The sequence below is a fragment of the Coloeus monedula genome (assembly GCF_965178545.1).
Source record: "Coloeus monedula genome assembly, chromosome: 1".
Lineage (NCBI taxonomy): Eukaryota > Metazoa > Chordata > Aves > Passeriformes > Corvidae > Coloeus > Coloeus monedula.
The window spans coordinates 86,381,504-86,399,963 of NC_138781.1; the positions used below are offsets into that span (position 1 = coordinate 86,381,504).

At 37.7% G+C, this 18,460-nt stretch overlaps 1 protein-coding gene across 1 annotated transcript in view; it reads left to right on the top strand.

The window, feature by feature from the left end:
- Window positions 1-18,460, top strand: part of SEMA5A (semaphorin 5A) — a gene marked incomplete at both ends in the record, with an annotated part of 312,885 nt that overhangs the window by 229,050 nt on the left and 65,375 nt on the right. The window contains 3 exon segments of the mRNA XM_082293006.1: window positions 5,613-5,730; window positions 10,946-11,127; window positions 13,252-13,395. Coding sequence (XP_082149132.1) covers window positions 5,613-5,730; window positions 10,946-11,127; window positions 13,252-13,395 — 444 coding nt within the window.

Genomic DNA, 18,460 nt, shown 5'->3' on the forward strand with positions numbered 1-18,460 from the left:
TTAGGAAGAGCATTGCCAGCAGGTCGAGGGAGCTGATCCTCCTCTCTGCTCTGGTGAGGCCGTGTCTCGAGTGCTGTGTGCAGTTCTCTCTCAGGAAGAGAGACTTGGAGCTCCTGGAACAGGTCCAGCAGAGGGCAACAAAAATGAGTAGGGACTGGAGCATCTCTTTTATGAGGTGAGACTGAGGGAGTTGGACCTGTTCAGCCTTGAGAGGAGAACACTGAGAGGCGATTTATCAATGTATGTAATCAATGTACATTGTGTATTATCAATGTATATCTGAAGGGACGGCGTCGAGAGGATGGAGTACACGCTCTGAAAGTTGTCCTTCACATTTGATTCATATAGAGTCACTTGGAAGCATCAACATTCAGTGAATTATGTGTTATAAACAACTTTTATACATAAATTTCAGATTCCAGATTTGATGGAAGGGAGCTTGTAGGTTTAAGGCTGGTTTTCTCAGAGATGTTGAAAGATTGAATGGTATCTAAATAGATTTTGACTATATTACAAAAATTAAAATAAGAGGAAGCAATGGTAGTTCGCTCAGAGTGTCTGAGATGATTAAAGGATTTAACTTTTCTTACCAGTACAGGTAAGGGTTAAGCAGTATTCTGAATATTTGACATGCATCTTAGTTTGAGCTGCTATGGCTTTTATAAGTTGTGTCCCTACCATTTATGTTCCTCTGCATCATTCATCTGTATCTTTGGATGCCTGTTCTTCATTGCACACATGTGTGTTTGCATATAGCTACAAAACCAGTAGTAATGAAATGATATAGTATGACTGATAGGTACCTTTGTCTGCTATCAGATTCATGTATTCATTCAGAAATTGATAGAACTGCGCATTTGGAACATGAGACAGGCTTATAGCTTCAGTTTTCTGTTCAAATTTGCAGTGATGAATCTGTCTTCTGCAAAATAAGATGGTGACCCTGGTTCAGTTCCTGGTATTCAAAGTGTCAAATCAAATTTGATGGTAATTGGGACTCTGCAGGCATAGATATTTCAGTGAAAATTATTGAAAGGGTCAGGGGACTGTTCTTTGAAATGCTGTGTATAGGTAAAGACAGAAAAATGTTTTTTGAACAGTCTAAGAAGATGCACCTCTTGCATTTATATATATTGTATGAATAAAATGTTGCAGCTCAAGAGGATACCTGATTAGCACTTGTAATGTATATTCATATGGGAATATATTCTCCCCCTCTTTAAAAATCCCTTTGAAATTAATGGTATTATGATACAGCTTTTAAACTGAAGGGGGTTTTTTTTGTACTTTGGAACACACAAAAATTCTTTTTAGTTTAAAACTGTATGGGATTTTTAATATATTTTGCTCTGAATGATATTCAATTCTGCCTTACTTTCTGACTCAATGAATCATCTCAAATATAACCGAAGTAGAACAGTTTTGCTGGCCTACTTGAAGATAATTATAAAATAGCTGAAGAAATGACCTGCTTTTACTGACTTGCTTTAGAGTGAGGGGCTTTATGGTTTTGTTAGTAGTCAGTCAGAACTCATGGCTGAGGTGTTGCACCACTGTCAGTAGGCACACTGAACCATCACTGCCAAATGAGTGCCTTGCAGGAGACACACTCTGCTACCTATCATTTACGTTCAGTAAAAAATATAAAGTGACAACACAGAGCAAAATTAGAATCAGTCAGGAGAAGCCGAAAGCTGTTGAATGTTTTTGCAGAGAGTGCTGACTCCACAGCGTAAGTAGCATCAAGAGTCTTCGAATTAACCAGTTTAATTTTATTCCTGAATTTCCTTCCTGCACAAAATTGACAGTTTTAGCAGTGCTGGGACAAATCATGTGAAGTCTTAGAGATGTGGGCCAGTGCCTGCTGGGATTAACAGACAAAACATTCATTCTCTGCTGAAATTGAGATGTAAGGTATACTTCTTGGGTATACCTTGTCTCTGTACTAGAGATAAGATGACAAAATGTATTATCCAGCTCTGCTACTTGTGGTGTGACAGTCTGAAAGGGCCCTGTCAAATGAAAGACCTAATACCTACTTTATTTACCTAATTTTTTCAACAGCAGCACCTAAAATGGCTTTAATTTAGACAGAGATTTGGGAGGAAAAGGAGATAAAGATGTGTAGCAGTATCTGATTCTTGACTTTCCTTACTTACATGAAATTGACATAAATTTGACAGCCATGTTGTATAGTTTCTTTTGTTATTTCATGCACACATTGGAGCTGTTCCTCTTACTGCTGTTGCTTGGGAGAGAGATTCATTAAAAAGGAGTTAAAACAGTATGAAATTTTCCAAAGGACACATAATTGCAAGTTTAGTCCCTTTAAATGTCACATTTCAAATAGAAGTTCTGATATTTTCATACTTATAAGCTTTTTTCTATCTGATTTTTTATCTGTTAGCTTCTTTTGTTATCTGTTTCTTTATCTAGGCTTAGTAGATAAAAACAATTAGCTGCTGTTATTCACACATTAAATCAAAAGAATCATCCCTCGAAGGAAAGAAAATGGTTTTAAAAGGTGGCATAATTAGGCAGTACAGATAAAAACTTATCCTCATATTACCTGACTTCTTTAATTTTAAAGAAATTATATCCACTTTTTAGAGATATTGGTGATCTGAAAAAAATAAATAAGAAAACCCTGTAAGATGTGATGCAGGGGGAAGAACAGAAAAGAATTGTTGTGCAAATACCTGAGAACAGGGCAGAATATGTCTGACATGGTGAACTGAAAGAGGTTGATGATACTGAACTACAGTTTAGTAGTGTGGGTTTTTTGGTTGGGTTTTTTTTTTTTTTCTGTCTGAATATAAGATTTAAAAAAAACTTTTTACAGTATGAGACTTAGATGTAATAATGACTGGGACAATGAATTAGCATGTTAGTAAAAAAACCCCAGCAAAACTAGAGTTTCTCATGTGAAGAACATTTCTCTGACAAAATTTCTTGTTGCTTTGTTTGGAATAGTTCATATGCCTAGAGGATTAATTTCTGTATTGTAGTGTAAAGTGAAAAATTATTGAAGAATGGTAATGCCTCTAATTTGTGGTTGAAGTTATCCTCTTGTCATCTTCATGAGATTAGCTGAGTTAATAGCTTCTTAAAATCATAGTTTTCACTTGCTCAATGGATCTTCTTAACTAAATTCTGAAAAGATTCACCTCATTTTACCTTGCCGTAGAGCACTCCAGACCTGGTCAGCTACTGAAATAACCCCATTCAGTGTTCACAGAGTGATCAAACATGCTTTGTCCTAGCAGTAGAAAAACTTTTTTTTCCCATGAAACTAGGATCTGTTCTGATACCATAAAATTGTAAGGACAGTCAAAATGTGTTTCTAGCACCTTGCTTGAAACTTCTGAGTGACACGTAATGAAAGGTGCAAGCCATTTTGATTTGCTTGAATGGAAGGTAAAATGAGAACAAAAGCAAAAGAGGAAATGGGGTCTAAGAGCAGAGTGGGAGAAGGATCAGCTTACTCCCCCAAAAGAGTGAGTATGGTTCTAAGTGAAAGGATACTGACTTTGAAATATTTTTGTTTTTAATAAAAAGTTTCTAAAGCATAATAACTGCATTATAAGTATGAACACTTTGAAGTTAGAAAAGCGAACACTTCAGCTTTGAGGCGTAAGTTCTCATTTCAATGTTAACACTGTTAACATTGCCAGTTGTGCATTATGTCAGCCTTTAATTTGTTTTTGTACTCTTTTCTCATAAAACACATGCTTTATCAGAGTTACTCGGAAGGAGAATACTGGACATCATGTCTTGCAAGCACTGCAAGACACTTAAAATCTCCCATAATTTGCATTAATGTTCCTTCTTACTTTATAGATAATTAAATGGAAACATGTGTAGCCTGAGTTACAAAAATGCTAAGTGCTCACAGCTGCCAGAAGCATCAGTGGGAACTCTCTTCTGAACACTGAATTTCTAAACCAAAAGCTTTATCTTTGGACTGGAATCCTGATTAGGTGTACCCATGGAGTTTTGAATGTTATGCCTCTTACATTGTGCCCATTTTGCAGATGAGAGCTATGCTCCAACATCATACTGGCAACCCCCATTGCCAAGTGTAATGTGGAAATGAATTCTGTGAAATTTATAAGGGCTAAGAATCCTCTGTGATGGTATTAGCAAATAGCCTACTAGGGAATTTGTAAGTCTGCATTTGGTCAGGTGTTAACATGGAAGTACATGAGGAATGCCGGAGATAAATGGAATTATCACAAGCAAAACACATTTAGTGAGGACAGAATCATAGAACATTTGAGGTTGGCATGGGTCTTTAGTAGTCATCTGCTCCAATCTCTTGCTCAAGCTGGACCTCCCTGAACCAACTGTCCAAAGCCATGTGTGGATGGCTTTTGAATATCTCCAAGGAAGGAGACTTTGGAAGCTCTCTGGGCTATCTGAACCAGTGCTCAGTCACCCTTACTGTCACAGTGTCTCCTGATGTTGAAATCTCCTGTGTTTCAGTTTGTGCCCACTGTCTCTGGTCCTGTCGCTTGGCACAACTGAAGACCCTGGATCTTTTTCTTTGCAGGCTCCATTCAGAGTTTTGTACATATTGACGAGATCCTCTCTGAGCCTTCCCTTCTCTAGGCTAAACAGTTCTCCCAGCGCTCTCAGCCTCTACTCACTGCTTAATCATCTCTGTGGCCCTTCAGTCAACAGATGTGATGGGAACAGATAATTAAAGAGAGAAGGATAATGCCCATGGATTTGAGTTGAACAAAAATGATCAGTCTAACATTTTTACAATCTAAACAAAGTGTCTGAATGCATTATTTTTATGTGTAATTTATAGCTATTCTTACAAGTGTTAAACCAATTATATTGTGCTTCACTATAATGGGAGTTCCACCTCCTTTCTGATGGATCTTTAGCTATGAAGCTGGAGACCTATTGCCTGGACTGTTAATGTTTGACCTTAGCAAGAGAAACCTGCTATCTGTTAGAGAAATGAACTTCTAGTTTTGTGCAGTGGGTCTTTCAGAGTCTGTATGAAACTGGACTGCCATCCTTCTCTCTAATCCTTTTCTTTCCCTCCTCATGTGCCACTAAGAGAGAATGATGAGGGCAGCATGTGATATGTAAGAGGTGTGATGGCAGCCACCAGTGCTGCTTTGAACTTCCAGAGGTTTTATACAGGTGCAGAAAATAGATCAGAAGGTTTTCTAATTATTTTTCAAAGAACAAACATTGTCGTCTGATTTCTGAAAAAGATGATACCTATAATTCCAAAACTGACAGAAAAGACTAAGAACTGTAACTCCTGAAATTTTTACTTGGAGCAGACAATATACCTTTTTTATGAATTTCTGTAATTCTCTAGTAATTAAGTGCAACAGTCAGTCTAGACAACATATCATGTATTCAGACAGAAATTCAACTATGCACTTAAAACAAATCCTAGCTTTGTGTAGGCATTCAAATTCATTTTTCCTCATTTTTTGTCATTTTGTCTGCGCCATACCACAACAGGGATCAATTTCACTATCTGCCTATGAAATATGAAGAGATGCTACATAGTTATTTAGAGATATTTGGTCAGTGCAAATGGAGATAAATGTCCCAGTGACCTGATTGGTTTTCATCCACAGTGCATGCATTGGATCTCAAGACCCTTATTGTGGCTGGGACATGGTGATGAAGAAATGCACAACGCTGGAAGAAAGTCTGAGCATGAGTCAATGGGAGCAAAGCATTACTGTGTGTCCAGTAAGTCCAAATGCATTCATTTGTCTCCCAAAACCTTTGATTCCATGTGAATTTCATGAAAATGAGCTGGCATAGATTTTTCAAGCTCAGAAAACTGCATTTAATGCCGTTTTCCTGAGGTTTTCCTATCAGATTTTAACAGGATACCTAGTTTCTTTTCTATTTCTTATCAAACTACTTATATGATAAAATTATTTAGAGTAATTTCAAAGGGTGGTTGTTTTTTACCTGTAATGTCTATTTTCCCACCTTGAAAACAAATGTTTTCTAAGATTAGTTATATTGACGTATTTTTCTCTGCAGAATTTTGCTTTGGAAAAGTTAATTCACTAATGGTATAATCTTTTCTTTTAGGATTATTATTGCTAGTATAAAAAGCCAAATAACATCTTTAAAAGTCCATGAATTGGAAGGGTGAATTCTATGAGTTAAATCTCACCCAGATAAATGACAAAGGTGACAATTACAATAAACTCAAGGTTAATATTTGCAGTGGCTTAACACTTCTCTTTAAAAATTGTTCTGAATAAATGTAATATAATATAAAAAAGCAGCAACAAAATTGATTTATAGCTTTCCTTTTAATGTGATTCTGGTGTTGTTTTAATTTTCATTCTTTTCCCTTACTCCAAACCATGCAAAAAGAGGGTTAAGAAGGACCTTTCTTGTGCTACTAAGCTCTTTTTTTTTTTTTTGGAGATTGTTGCTGCTTTGTCCTTTTGCCCATGAAGAGGGAGCATTTCCAACTCAGTTCTGCGTTCATTCCTAGTAAGAACTTCTTGATCTTGTCCCCACTCACCAGTGGGGCACATACATCTATTAACTTGTGCTCATATGGCATTCATATTCTAATCTCCATGTGTTTAACAAGCGCCATTTAATATCTTGATGGCACTTCTCTCCCTTAAGCTGGGCTTTGTTTAGTGAACTAGAGATGTGCAAAATCAGTATGAAGTTCTTCCAGCGTTGACTTTGGCTCTCTACATGTGTTGCAGCAGCCTCATAGATACAAACACTACACTGATTCTGAGGGCCTTGAGAATGTGCTCCTGTGTTCTGACTGTGTTTGACATTAAAAAGCAATTTTGTAAACATTCTTTCAAGTTTTTAAAACTTTAAAAGAAATGTTTATGTCCATTCCTGTCCTTTGCATCCATCTTCTCACATAGAGGACTAATAAAATAGGCTTCTGTTGGATTCATCTGCATTAGCATTTGAGCTGAAATCAGGGGCAGCTTTGAGGGAAATACCATGATTACTGAAATGCCTTATTTTGTTGACATTTGCATGGGCAGTCGGCCTGCTGTGCTCAGTCTTTGAATTGTGGCACTAGGCCGTATTTTCTTTTGTAGATACAGAACATGAGGCCAAGATGGGGTAGAGGGAGGAATAATTTATAAAGAGTAATTCCATTCTGTTCCATTCAACTGGAAAAACAATTATTTAATATCTACTATATGACATGTGCATAGGGTATGGCAGTCTAGTCAAAGCAGAGGAGCACCTAAGGCTTGCTTAGAAAGTCAACCATAGCTGTGAGACTTACACTGCTGATCTGAGATTCAAAGACTTAGTGAACCTCCAAAGAAATTTTGTCCTTGAGCAGATTGAGATTGCGTAATATAAGGAAGATTCTAGAATTATCTATTTAAATTGAAAAGTGTGGGTTTACCCCTTTACTGTTTTAAAGCCTTATACACCAAGTAACACATTATTGAACAGACTGGAAAACTTCATAGAAACTTTCCTCTGAAGTAACACTGTCTTCTGACAAACTGCAATTGATTACAATTTTGCTTAGTGAGGTACTCAAATATTTGTTTAATAGCATTTTTAGGTGCTGTGCTCACAGAATATGTAAGCCAAGATGTAATTAATTTAATTTTGTAAGGGACCGAGCTATGTGCATCCTTAACATGTGCTAGATACATTCAAGATACTGTTGCAGGCAGAACATAACAGAATATTTGAAACCTATTCTCCCCCTTTTGGTCCCAATTGCTTCCCATATCTTAATTTTTAGTAAAATTACTCTGATCTTTTAACATTGTAAAAATTTTTTTAGATTAATGAATAGCCAGTTTCTTCTAAAACTGGATCAGAGAGAGGTCTGTTTATACAATCATTTAGTTCAGAATAAAAAGTGTTACCAGTTGCCTTTGAGAAATTATTTCCTAGAGAATTATTCATATGGCTGAATACTTACAGGCACTTATAGGTAGAGGATAGAGGTGAATAGAAGAGCATCCATGTTACCATCTCTGAACTTTGGAGATCACTTTTGAAAAATGTGGATATTTTGGTTATCTTGCTTTGATTTAATTTTCAGTTTGATTTTTAGGTTATTATTTCAGTTGGCATGAGTACAGCAATTGTGCATAAATATAGACAGTAATTAATGCTATGCACATATATCTACTTTGATCTTCATCCGGTTGGTCATAAATCCCTATTATTCATCCAATATTTTTTATGGTAATGAAGCTTTGTTGTTTTTTGAAATATTTTCCATTGGGATGACTTGCAATCCATCACTTAAAAATATACTGACATTATCTAAGAGATTTTACAGGGAAAGTAAAAATAATTTAAAAGAAAATTTTTCAGGATTTTGGTTTTGGTTTTTGGGGGGTTTTGGGTTTTTTTTTAATTTGTTTTTTTGATGGTTTTTTTTTTAACAAAACTATGCAACATGAAATGGCTTTATTTTTACAGTTCTCAGAGAAAGTGTAGTATGGGATCTGAATTCATTAGCAGCTTCAGGAAATACTACAGACTCATTAAATTCTACAAAAAGTAATCTCAAACCAAAGATCTCATGACAGAGTTAAAAACTGTGACCTTTATTCAGAGTGCAGAGGCACAAAGCAGGAGGATGAGGTGGGTGCAGGGAGACTTGAGACATACATGGATATTTGGAGGACATTAGGAGGGAGGAACAGTCTAAAGATATCTGCAGAAGGGAAAGGGTGACAAAACCAGGGCAGTAGAGAGGGAAAGCAGAGTGTAGCTGTGCAAGGATAGTACAGCCATATGGTCTGATTGACTGTGATTTTGCCCTTGAGGTGTCAGGTTGAGAAAGGTTAGTGGGCATGGATTCTGGTGAGGGCTGCAAAGGCCCCTCATCGGTACCTTTTGCTTTCCTGCAGTCGTGTGAGGAAATTGTTTGATATCACTGCTGAAAGGGAGATATTCACAGAGAGACAGAGCAGGTGAGTCATGGGGAACAGCAGAGATCCCAGTGGGATGATCTTTGCAGGAGCAAGGAAAAAAAATGAAGAAAGAGAATATGTCATCAATTTATCTTTCTGAGTTCAAGCCTTCGGCTATGTTTTATGTATACCTTGTCTGCCACTTAATATATATTATGGTAACCATAGACATCTGTAGCTTTAGTTTATAATTTTAGGTGCAACAATAAAGATGTTTTGATGCAGCACAGAAACAGGAAGCAGTAAAGGCGTTTTCACATCTCTGACATTATTGGATTGGGGACATAGATTTGTTAATTTATGGACTATAAATATTTGTTAGACCAGCAGTATAAGAGAATGGGTTTACTTGTCACTTAAAAAGTATTTCTTGTTGTCTTACAAAACCCAACAATGTAAACTCCACATGAGCAAAAGTTGGTGAGTTATTTTCAATAAATAGCTGTCAGCAGGTTTTGAAATGATGAATTATGGTTAAGTTGTAGCTGACAGAATATACACATAGATGCTCTTGGACAACTGATATTTGTGAAAAATAAATTGTGAGAATTGTAATTAGTGAAATTATGGTATCTTTGTCACAGTGGAAAGAATCAGCCAACATCCAGAGTGTCAGTGCAAATATGCCTTCTGTTCTAATTGAATCTCTTGTGTCTTCAAAGTATTTGTGAAATGTACACTTCTCTCACCACTGTTAAAGTACTAAAAATAGTAAAGGGAGATACCATTTCAGATCAGTTATGACAATCTACTGCTGTAATTCTTGTTTCAATATATAAGCAAATATTAAAATGTTATGTTCTTACACATTTAATGAAAAATGCATGACTACAACTGATACATATTTATTCTTACTAAGAGTGAATTTAAATGCTACTTAGCCTGCACTTGTTGGTGCTGTTGTCTTGACTGAAAGTTCAAATATGGGAAACAAAATGCAAATCCCTTAACATTTAAGTGAAAAAGGGGCCATCATTTCCATTTGGGATCACAGATTTGTCAAGATTAACACCTTGATAAAAGAATAATATATGTCTGTCTTTATTGGGAGCTGAATTTTCCATGTCCTCCCTCATTTTCTTTAGAAATTTCAGTGGCCATGTAGGATGCTGCAGTTTCCATTAGCTCATTTTGTTTCAGCTGGACAATAAAGATTTCTTATTGAATGTGTTACAGCTACTTGATGGAAACATTCCAGTCTAGATGAGAATGGTCTGACCCTTCCAGTCAGAAGAAGACTTGAGACCATTCTCAGACCAGAGAATGGTCTGACAGTCTCTAATGTTTAGAGACTGCCATATTTAAAACCACATTTCATGAAATGGTACTATATGGTGTATGCTTCAAAAAACTGTTTACATATGGATATTTGAGTTTAACGGATCCAGTTTTGCTACCCTGGACTATTACAGTATCATAGAATCATAGAATTGTTTCATTGGAAGGGAACATAAAGATCATCTAGTTTGAATCTCCCTGCCAAGCCCCATCCAACCTGGCCTTGAACACTTCCAGGGATGGGGTATCCACAGTTTCTCAGGGGAGACCTGTTCCAGTGTCTCATCATCCTCATAGAGAATTTCTTCTTCACTTCTTACTTACCTTCTGCTGGCTCCTCCTTTTGATCTTGGGTTTTACAGTCAGTATCTAGGTTCCATTTTCACAGGAAAATTTTAGGAAGTAGGAAATACTGTCATCAGAAGACAATGGAAAAGTAGGCAAGCACAGTTGTGAAAAGTAACAGTTAGCTGTGATTACTGTTATTGTTATGGTGGTGGCATCCAGTGGCTCAGATTGGTTGGAAGTTGTGGAAACTACGCAGCTACAGGAGTTAAGGGGAGATCGCTGTCTGGAAGACATCTCTCTGCAGAAATACGTGTATCTAAAGTGGGGGCTTTTATTGTTGGTGGCTGAAGGCTAAACCTTCATGCACAGCAGAATAAAGAGGTTGTGTGAAGGAACTGTCAAGCTCAGGTAAGCTCTTCTGTTGTGCTTGTTTCTAGATGAGGAACCTGACAGTGGATGGACATTTTGGGACATGGTCACAGTGGAAACCTTGCACCCACACTGACGGTGCCAGTGTTGGCTCCTGCCTCTGCAGGACACGCGTGTGTGACAATCCTGCTCCTCAGTGTGGAGGATGGCTGTGTGAAGGACCAACCATGGAGATTGCCAACTGTTCCAGGTATGCAAGACAATTTCAGGTTCTATCATTTGAGCTTTAAAAGTTTTTAACATAATCAGAATAAAACCTACCCTTTGAAATCTCACCTGAAATCTACTGATCCTGTTCTGTGCATGACAGGCCAAATGGGACATTAGAAAGTTTCTCTCAGACTTTGTAGCAGAGAGAGTGAGTCAGAGAGCAAAGAGTCATTTCAAATGCTGTGTGCCAAATAATGTTGAGCTCAGCTAATTTTAACAAAAGCTCTGAAAGAAAAAAAATTCAGTGTTAGATAATATCCAAAGTATGATACTTTTTCTCAGTTCTGCAATTCATACAACTTTCTTTTCTGGAAGTTAGAATGGCTTACTTTTTTTGGAGGTCTCACATTACCATTGTTGTCCCCCATTCTGCCCTGGAAAAATGTTTTCGTTGTATCTTTCAGTTGTATCATGATAGCAAGTTCTATTATCAGTCTGTATAGGACTCTTAGGCACTCTTTTGTCTTCTTCAGGCACTTAACCAGTCCCAGAGAAAATCAGTGAGAGCAGATAATTTCAGAGAGACTCAGAACATTACATATTTGGAACTGCCTCAGAAGTTCATGTTTAAAACATTATACACATACATTATACATACTTTAATTGCAAGATGAAACATATACTGGTGCATTCTGCTTATTTTCAGTGATTCTTTCTGCTTTTTGTCTTTTTTTTAACACCACAATCACATCATGATAGTGACTAAAACTGTTTACATTTCTGCACAAGGTAACTGCAATCTCTGTAAGTGAAAATAGTAAATTTTAGGAAAATTATTAAAAATACAGCAATATATTTTATAACATCAGGTCAGGAGAATATAGAAAAGATAAGCGTGCTGTTAGTTACTGAACAATCAACCAACAGCTGGCAGGTTTAGAAGGGAATTTGGAACGTCATTTGGGACTGGATTCACATTCTACCTTTGGCATTACTATACTACTGCTTTACATCTTCTGTTAACACTGCTAAAATTAGTGAGGCACTATTTTAACTTTTGCTTTTATGACGAAACATCAAAAGCTCATTATAGTTTAGTTTTATTTGTCTTTATTTCTGTTTGTGTTCTACCAGTACAAAAACTGCAAGCTCGCCATTTAAAGGTTTTGATAACAGCTGAAAGGCATCTTTTTTTTTGCCTAGGACAGGATATGGAATATCTAAGTCTATAAAATTTTTTCTAGGGTATATTGGGGAGGGATAGGAGCATCCTTTCTGGAAGTTCACAAATGCAAGGTACAAGGTGTAAACTCTGTTAGCTTTTCTGTTACATTACAAGCAAGGTATTGACATCTTATCAGAGTAACCTGTTGAAATTGAGAACTAATGCCTTTTAATGCTTACTTTAGTGTCATAGAGTCATTTAGGCTGGACAAGAGCTAGAGTCCAACCATTAATAAGCACTGCCTAGTCCATCATTAAACCATGTCCCCAAGCACCACATTTGCAAGTCTTTTGATACCTTCAGGGATGGTGACTCCACCACTTCCCTGGACAGCCTGCTCCAATGCTTAACAACCCTTTTGGTGAAGGAATTTTTCCTAATAGGCAATCTAAATCTCTCCTGCCTCCAACATGAGGCCATTTCCTCTCATTCTGTCACTTGCTAAAACCCTGGGAGAAGAAACCAACCCCCACCTCATTACAATCTCCTTTCAGGTAGTTGTAGAGAGCAATACGGTGTCCTCTGAGCCTCCTTTTGCTCCAGGCTTTAATCACTTTCCTTTTAGATGAGGTAGCAAAGTTTGACATTTTAATCTCCCTGAAAAAAATATGTAATTAAAAGTTAGCTTCAGAACATTGATACAAGAGTTTGCATATGTAGTTTGCCCAGAACAAAGTGACCAAAAGCAACTAAATATCTTCATATCTTTGTAATTCTTGTGTAAGGTGGTAATTTTAGCAGTTGCTGATTACAAAGCATGGAACATGGAATATCAGAGCACCTTTATTTTGGTTCAGTATTCTAGAAGAAATGGAACACGATGCAGTATTAATGACTTCTACAGAAATATTAATAGGACAGATTCTGCTGTCAGTCACACCTAATCAGCCATTCGCTATGTATAACAGATGACAGAGCCTGAGCTTTTTATTCTACCAGAAATGGAGGCTGGACACCATGGACTTCTTGGTCACCTTGTAGTACCACTTGTGGAATAGGCTTTCAAGTTCGTCAGCGTTCCTGCAGCAATCCAACCCCTCGACATGGAGGACGTGTCTGTGTGGGACAGAATCGTGAGGAGAGGTGAGTTATCTTTTTTCTATTGTCTGTTTTAATTTCTTCTGAGCAGTTGCATTCCACAGGACATTTTCTCCTTTATTTGCCTTGGTTTCCCATTCCCTTTCCTTTCGCTCTCTCTTTACCTTCACTGCTGTACAGTACAGTATTCCCATTAACAAGGCTGTGGGTCTGCAGCAGATCTTTCATCTTTTGCTTTGCTTCATCCCTCCCAAGCTGCCTGAGAGCTCCTGGAAGTGCCAGAGAATTGTGCTGAAGCAATGTGCTGCTGTCCCTTGAGACCCTGAAAATTGATTCTCCTTGAAAATTGATTGCACTGTGTTTGGATTGTAACTCACCCAGCCTCAAGACCTGGAATTCAGAGCAAAATATAATAAGCTCACAGCGCTATGTTACTGATGCTGTGAGTTCATTTTTTCTCTTGTAAATGAATTAAGCATTTCTATAACATGGAAGGAAGTTTCAAGGGCTTTGTTTTCTGTTCAATTAAGTAGGATACACCTTGAACTCAGATATCTTTAGTAAGGTTTCAAGCTTGGTGGGTCATTTTAATTGTTTTTTAACCCCCAAGCAGATCAAGTTAGCTCAGATTTTGATTTCACCATGTACTGCTTTGGCACCAGACTAAGTGTTTTGTCACTAGCTCAGAATGTCAAGTTCAGGCCTTTAATTCCATTTTACATGCAGCCTAATTACATCTCTAATTTACATGGTCCCTACATGGATCTCTAATTTTTTTTGTTCACAGTTTTAACAGGAATTAAATATATTTTTAAATTATGCTAAAATATATTCAGATAAACTGCAACTCTTGTATGCGTTATGTTGTTTCCAGAGGCATACCAGAAAGCTAGATAGCAGAAGACTAGCATTGGTGTGAGAATTTGGAGTCCTGTAGCCATCCATTCCAAGAGATGTATGCGAATACGTTTCCTCCCAATATGCACTCACAGCTTACTTCAGTGTTTCTGTATGGATGATGTAGTATCCTATATTGTTGTTGTAAACTAAATTCAGTAACCTTTATGCAGAGTTTCAGTGAGGCATTTAATTAAACACCAACTCTGGCATTTCTTCAGATTAGGAGATTCATTGAAGCAAGGTTGCATCACACATTTATGTATTAATGGATCATCAGGGACCTGGTCTTTCTAACTCTGAAATGTAAAGGATCAGTATCACAGAACATGTGAACATTTCTTGCTGTTTCAAGGCCATGAATATTTACCGTTTCATTGTAGAGGAGAGGATTTTGTTATTTTGTAAACTGCTTTCTGAAAATAGGTTGCCCAACCAAAAAGCCATCACCACCAAACATAAATTGTGTCTGCTGTTATTTAGCTCTGTCCCAGCCTGAATAACAGTTATTGATTTTCCTGAACTGAGAGGTCAGCCCAGGGCAGGACACAACAAGACTAAACATAGAAAAAAAAAAAAAATTAGTTTTGAGAGACTTTTGGGTGATGGACTATAGATGGTAATAGTAATTGTTCATTTTAGTTTAACATGGAATAAAATTCTGACAAGAAGTTTCACAGAAATAAAGAAAACCATGAGAAATACTTTCTGAATTATAGGAGCATTAAGACAATGGGTGCACTGTACAAGCAGTTACAAATTGGAAATTGACTTATGATGAGTTGAAATAATAGCAGCCCAGCAGGATTGAATTTTGGTATGCAACAGTTCTGAAGGAACAATAAGCTTATGTTGCTTTGTTTTTGTAGCCTGCAGGTTATTTGTCCTTTCTGTCTTCATCCAGTTCAGAAGCAATCTGGGATGAATGTGCCTGTGAGTTTACTGCAGGATGCCTTTTTCTCTCAGAGTTCTTCTGTCACTGTTTCCTGTCTCTTTGAAAGACCCTTCACTCCCAATAGCCCTGCACCTTTCTCACTCACAGCTTGCTCACAGCTGACCTTCCTTCCTCTACCCTGGTTTTGTTTGTTATCCATGTTATGTCCTGATACTTTTAATTATCTTTTTAAGTACTTCAATTTTTTTTTCCAGAGGGTGTGGTAAGTTAGGAAATTTTGTCAAATAATTCTTAAAGCAGCTAGAAGAATGAGCCATCAGTTATTTGCCAGGATTTTTGTCAATGTTAAGCCAAGTACTTGGATAAATCTTTTCAGAGCTGCAAAAAGCAGAAAGTCCTGCGACATTTGCCAGCCAGGGCCCATCCCATCACCCGCAGAAGGGGAGCAGGGTAAGCCTGGAGATTGTGACCAGATCCAACCAAGAGTTTAGATCCTAGGTGGCATCATGGCAATGAGAGAAGTCTGAAGTCCAGGGAAGAAGCTAAACCACGGGTCAGGGTTAGGATCAGGTTAAATAGAGCTTTTTGGCCCATTGTCATGGGTGGAGGTCCCAGGTGAAGATGGCTGGGACTGCTAGAGTTTTATGAGCGTCCTCATGGCTCTGCCAGCTTGTAGAGAGTTTTGAGCTGTGAGGGCAATGGAGTACCAGCATTTAGAGTAGTCTTATTCCACTGTTTCACTCTCAATGAGTTACATCTGCACCAGATGAAAACAGTTCCTTTGAGCCCAGTATAATTAGGCAGGCTGAACAAATATTACATGTGCAGTAACTCCTGAGAAACATTTACTGGTTTCGTATCCAAAGTGCCAATAAGCAACTTCTCAGATTTTCTCATTTAAATCAACCGATGTTTATAAATAGCCTAACAGTTTACTTTTTTAATGACCCAGCTCATATGTAAAATTAATATATGTTTAGTATTAGCAAAAATTTTAATTAGTTGGTTTACACATTGTGTGCATTTGTCTTTGTAAACGTGCATACTCTAATCACCTGCACATGTTCAGGGGTATAAATAAAGGATTCAGTTTCCACAGTCATCTACATGCCAAACTTTGAAACAGCTTTTCAACAAACAGTGATTTCAGTAGAAATCCAGTACATAACTCCGTAGAAAGCAAACACAGAAAAGGCAGCGTATATCTGAGGTAAATTTACCTCCAGATGTGAATGCACATTCAGCTTGAGAGTATTTGTTCATATGTTAAGAGCTAAATGTTTGTCTAAGATATATTTGTTTTACCTCATGAAAGCCATGATCCTATCATGGCTAATGTATCAGGCAGCTTTGTGCTTGCTGGCCATTCCCTTGAAATCAATGGCAATATTTGCCAATTTAAAGCGTTGAAGGTAGGTTAAACTGTTACATGCTCTGCTGCTAGAGGGCTGTGTGGGAAGGGGGGGAAAGCATTTGAGAGACAGCAGCAAATACTCGTATTATAAAGCAAATTCCCCTTGTAGAAGTATGTCAGAAGTGCAGCTGATGTGCATTTAGACAGAATATGGAGAGGGAGTAAAAATAACATTGTAACAAAACTAATCAGAAAATAATTTTGTAGTTAAGACTCCAGATGGAAGACAACCTGATGAATTCCTTAGGGGCTTAATATTACTGATTTTTCCTGTATAAGAAATATTCACTGAAGCTGCTGGAAATTCTCTAGATCTTCATTTATAGAGTCTGTAGTATCCTGTCTTGACATTATCATGGAGTGAGAGTTTGTCCTTTCTGTGGAAGATGCTGTAGTTATGGCCTCATTAAGTCCACTGGTCACCCTCCTATCTCTGCAGAAATGAGGGACATTAAAATGAGAATCCCTTGCTTTCAGTGGATGTACTTATCTTTTATTACACAGGAAAGAATAGAAAGAAAAAAAAAAAGTGGCAATTAGAAAAGTAAACCGGCTGCAGACGAGGAGTAGATGTTTGAAAGCCCTGGATATTTTGGGGTGTATAAAACTATTAGAAGCAGTATATATTGTCACATTATTTTGTACACAGTTCTCAGCAAACCTGCAGCTTTTAGGCTTGTTTCCATGAGAAAGAAGAACTGCTGAGAGTCAAGAGCCTGCTCTGTGTAGCACTGCTTGTTTCTGAGCAGAATGAACAAGCCCAGTCCACTTCAGCAGGGCAGATTAAACATCACAAGGCTTTTGGCTTGCTTGCGCTCCCATGGATGTCTTGTCTTCTGGGACGTGTCTGTTCCCATCCACCTTGCTTTCTCTGCTACCTCCTCTTCCACAGAAGCCCCTGGGACCACGTGCCACCTTCCACAGTCTCTGGGATGGGTATTTCTGTCAGTGTAACAATCTCAATCCAGTAGGGCATGTGCATGTTGTGTGCCGGCCTTCAATTAAAGGAATTTGGCATTCCCATCAGCCTCGGTATAGTCTGTGTATCCTAGTAAATCACCAGCTGGTAATCATGACTGCCCACCACAGAACAGTATATTGCATAGGAAGGGGCAGACAGGGATGAAGATTAGTTTGTTTTTCTTAAACACATGGTAGTATAATATAGTTCAAAATTAAGAAGTATTTGTTTAAATAACATCTCTCTGTGGAATAAAAAGGGCATGTTTGTAACTGTCATGCAGTTAGCCTGTAGTACTCAGTGCTGGATGGCAGCACTGAAATAAATTGAATAAATTGATGTCTTACTAAAGGTTGAGCTCTTTATAGAAACAAGAATAGTAATGACAGTTGTACTGAAATTGTAGGCGTAAGATTTACTGTAGGCACTAATAGCTGTGGATACAGCTGGACAGAGGATATTCACCCTTCCCCCAGTATGACAATTCCTTTATTAGGGCATTTGAACTTGGGTTCATTTCAAGGGAAATGTGAAGGGTCGCTGTACAAAATCCACATTTCTCTAGGTTGTTCTCCATTCTGACCTCACTGCAATTAGGTTAGGGGAGAGGGCAGTGGTTTCACAGATTCAAGTTTCTTGCATTGCATGTTTTGTTGAATTACTGTAAAATGTTAGCCCTGTGGGTCCTGAGAACAAAATTAAGATGGGAGGAAAGAGCAAAAGGGAAAAAGGGTTGCTGAGTGACTTGAAATGCAGCCAAGGACAGATATAATGAAACTTGGCTCAAAGCCCCATGCTGTAGCACAGTTCTCAAAGATCAATTGCAGGGATGTCTCTAGCTGTGAAAACGTACCTGATGTTTTCAGAGGCTGGCTGGCTGAAATGAAAATAAGATTCTACTTGATTGCTGTGTTGGGTTTTGGTTTGTTTTCCTCTTTTTTTT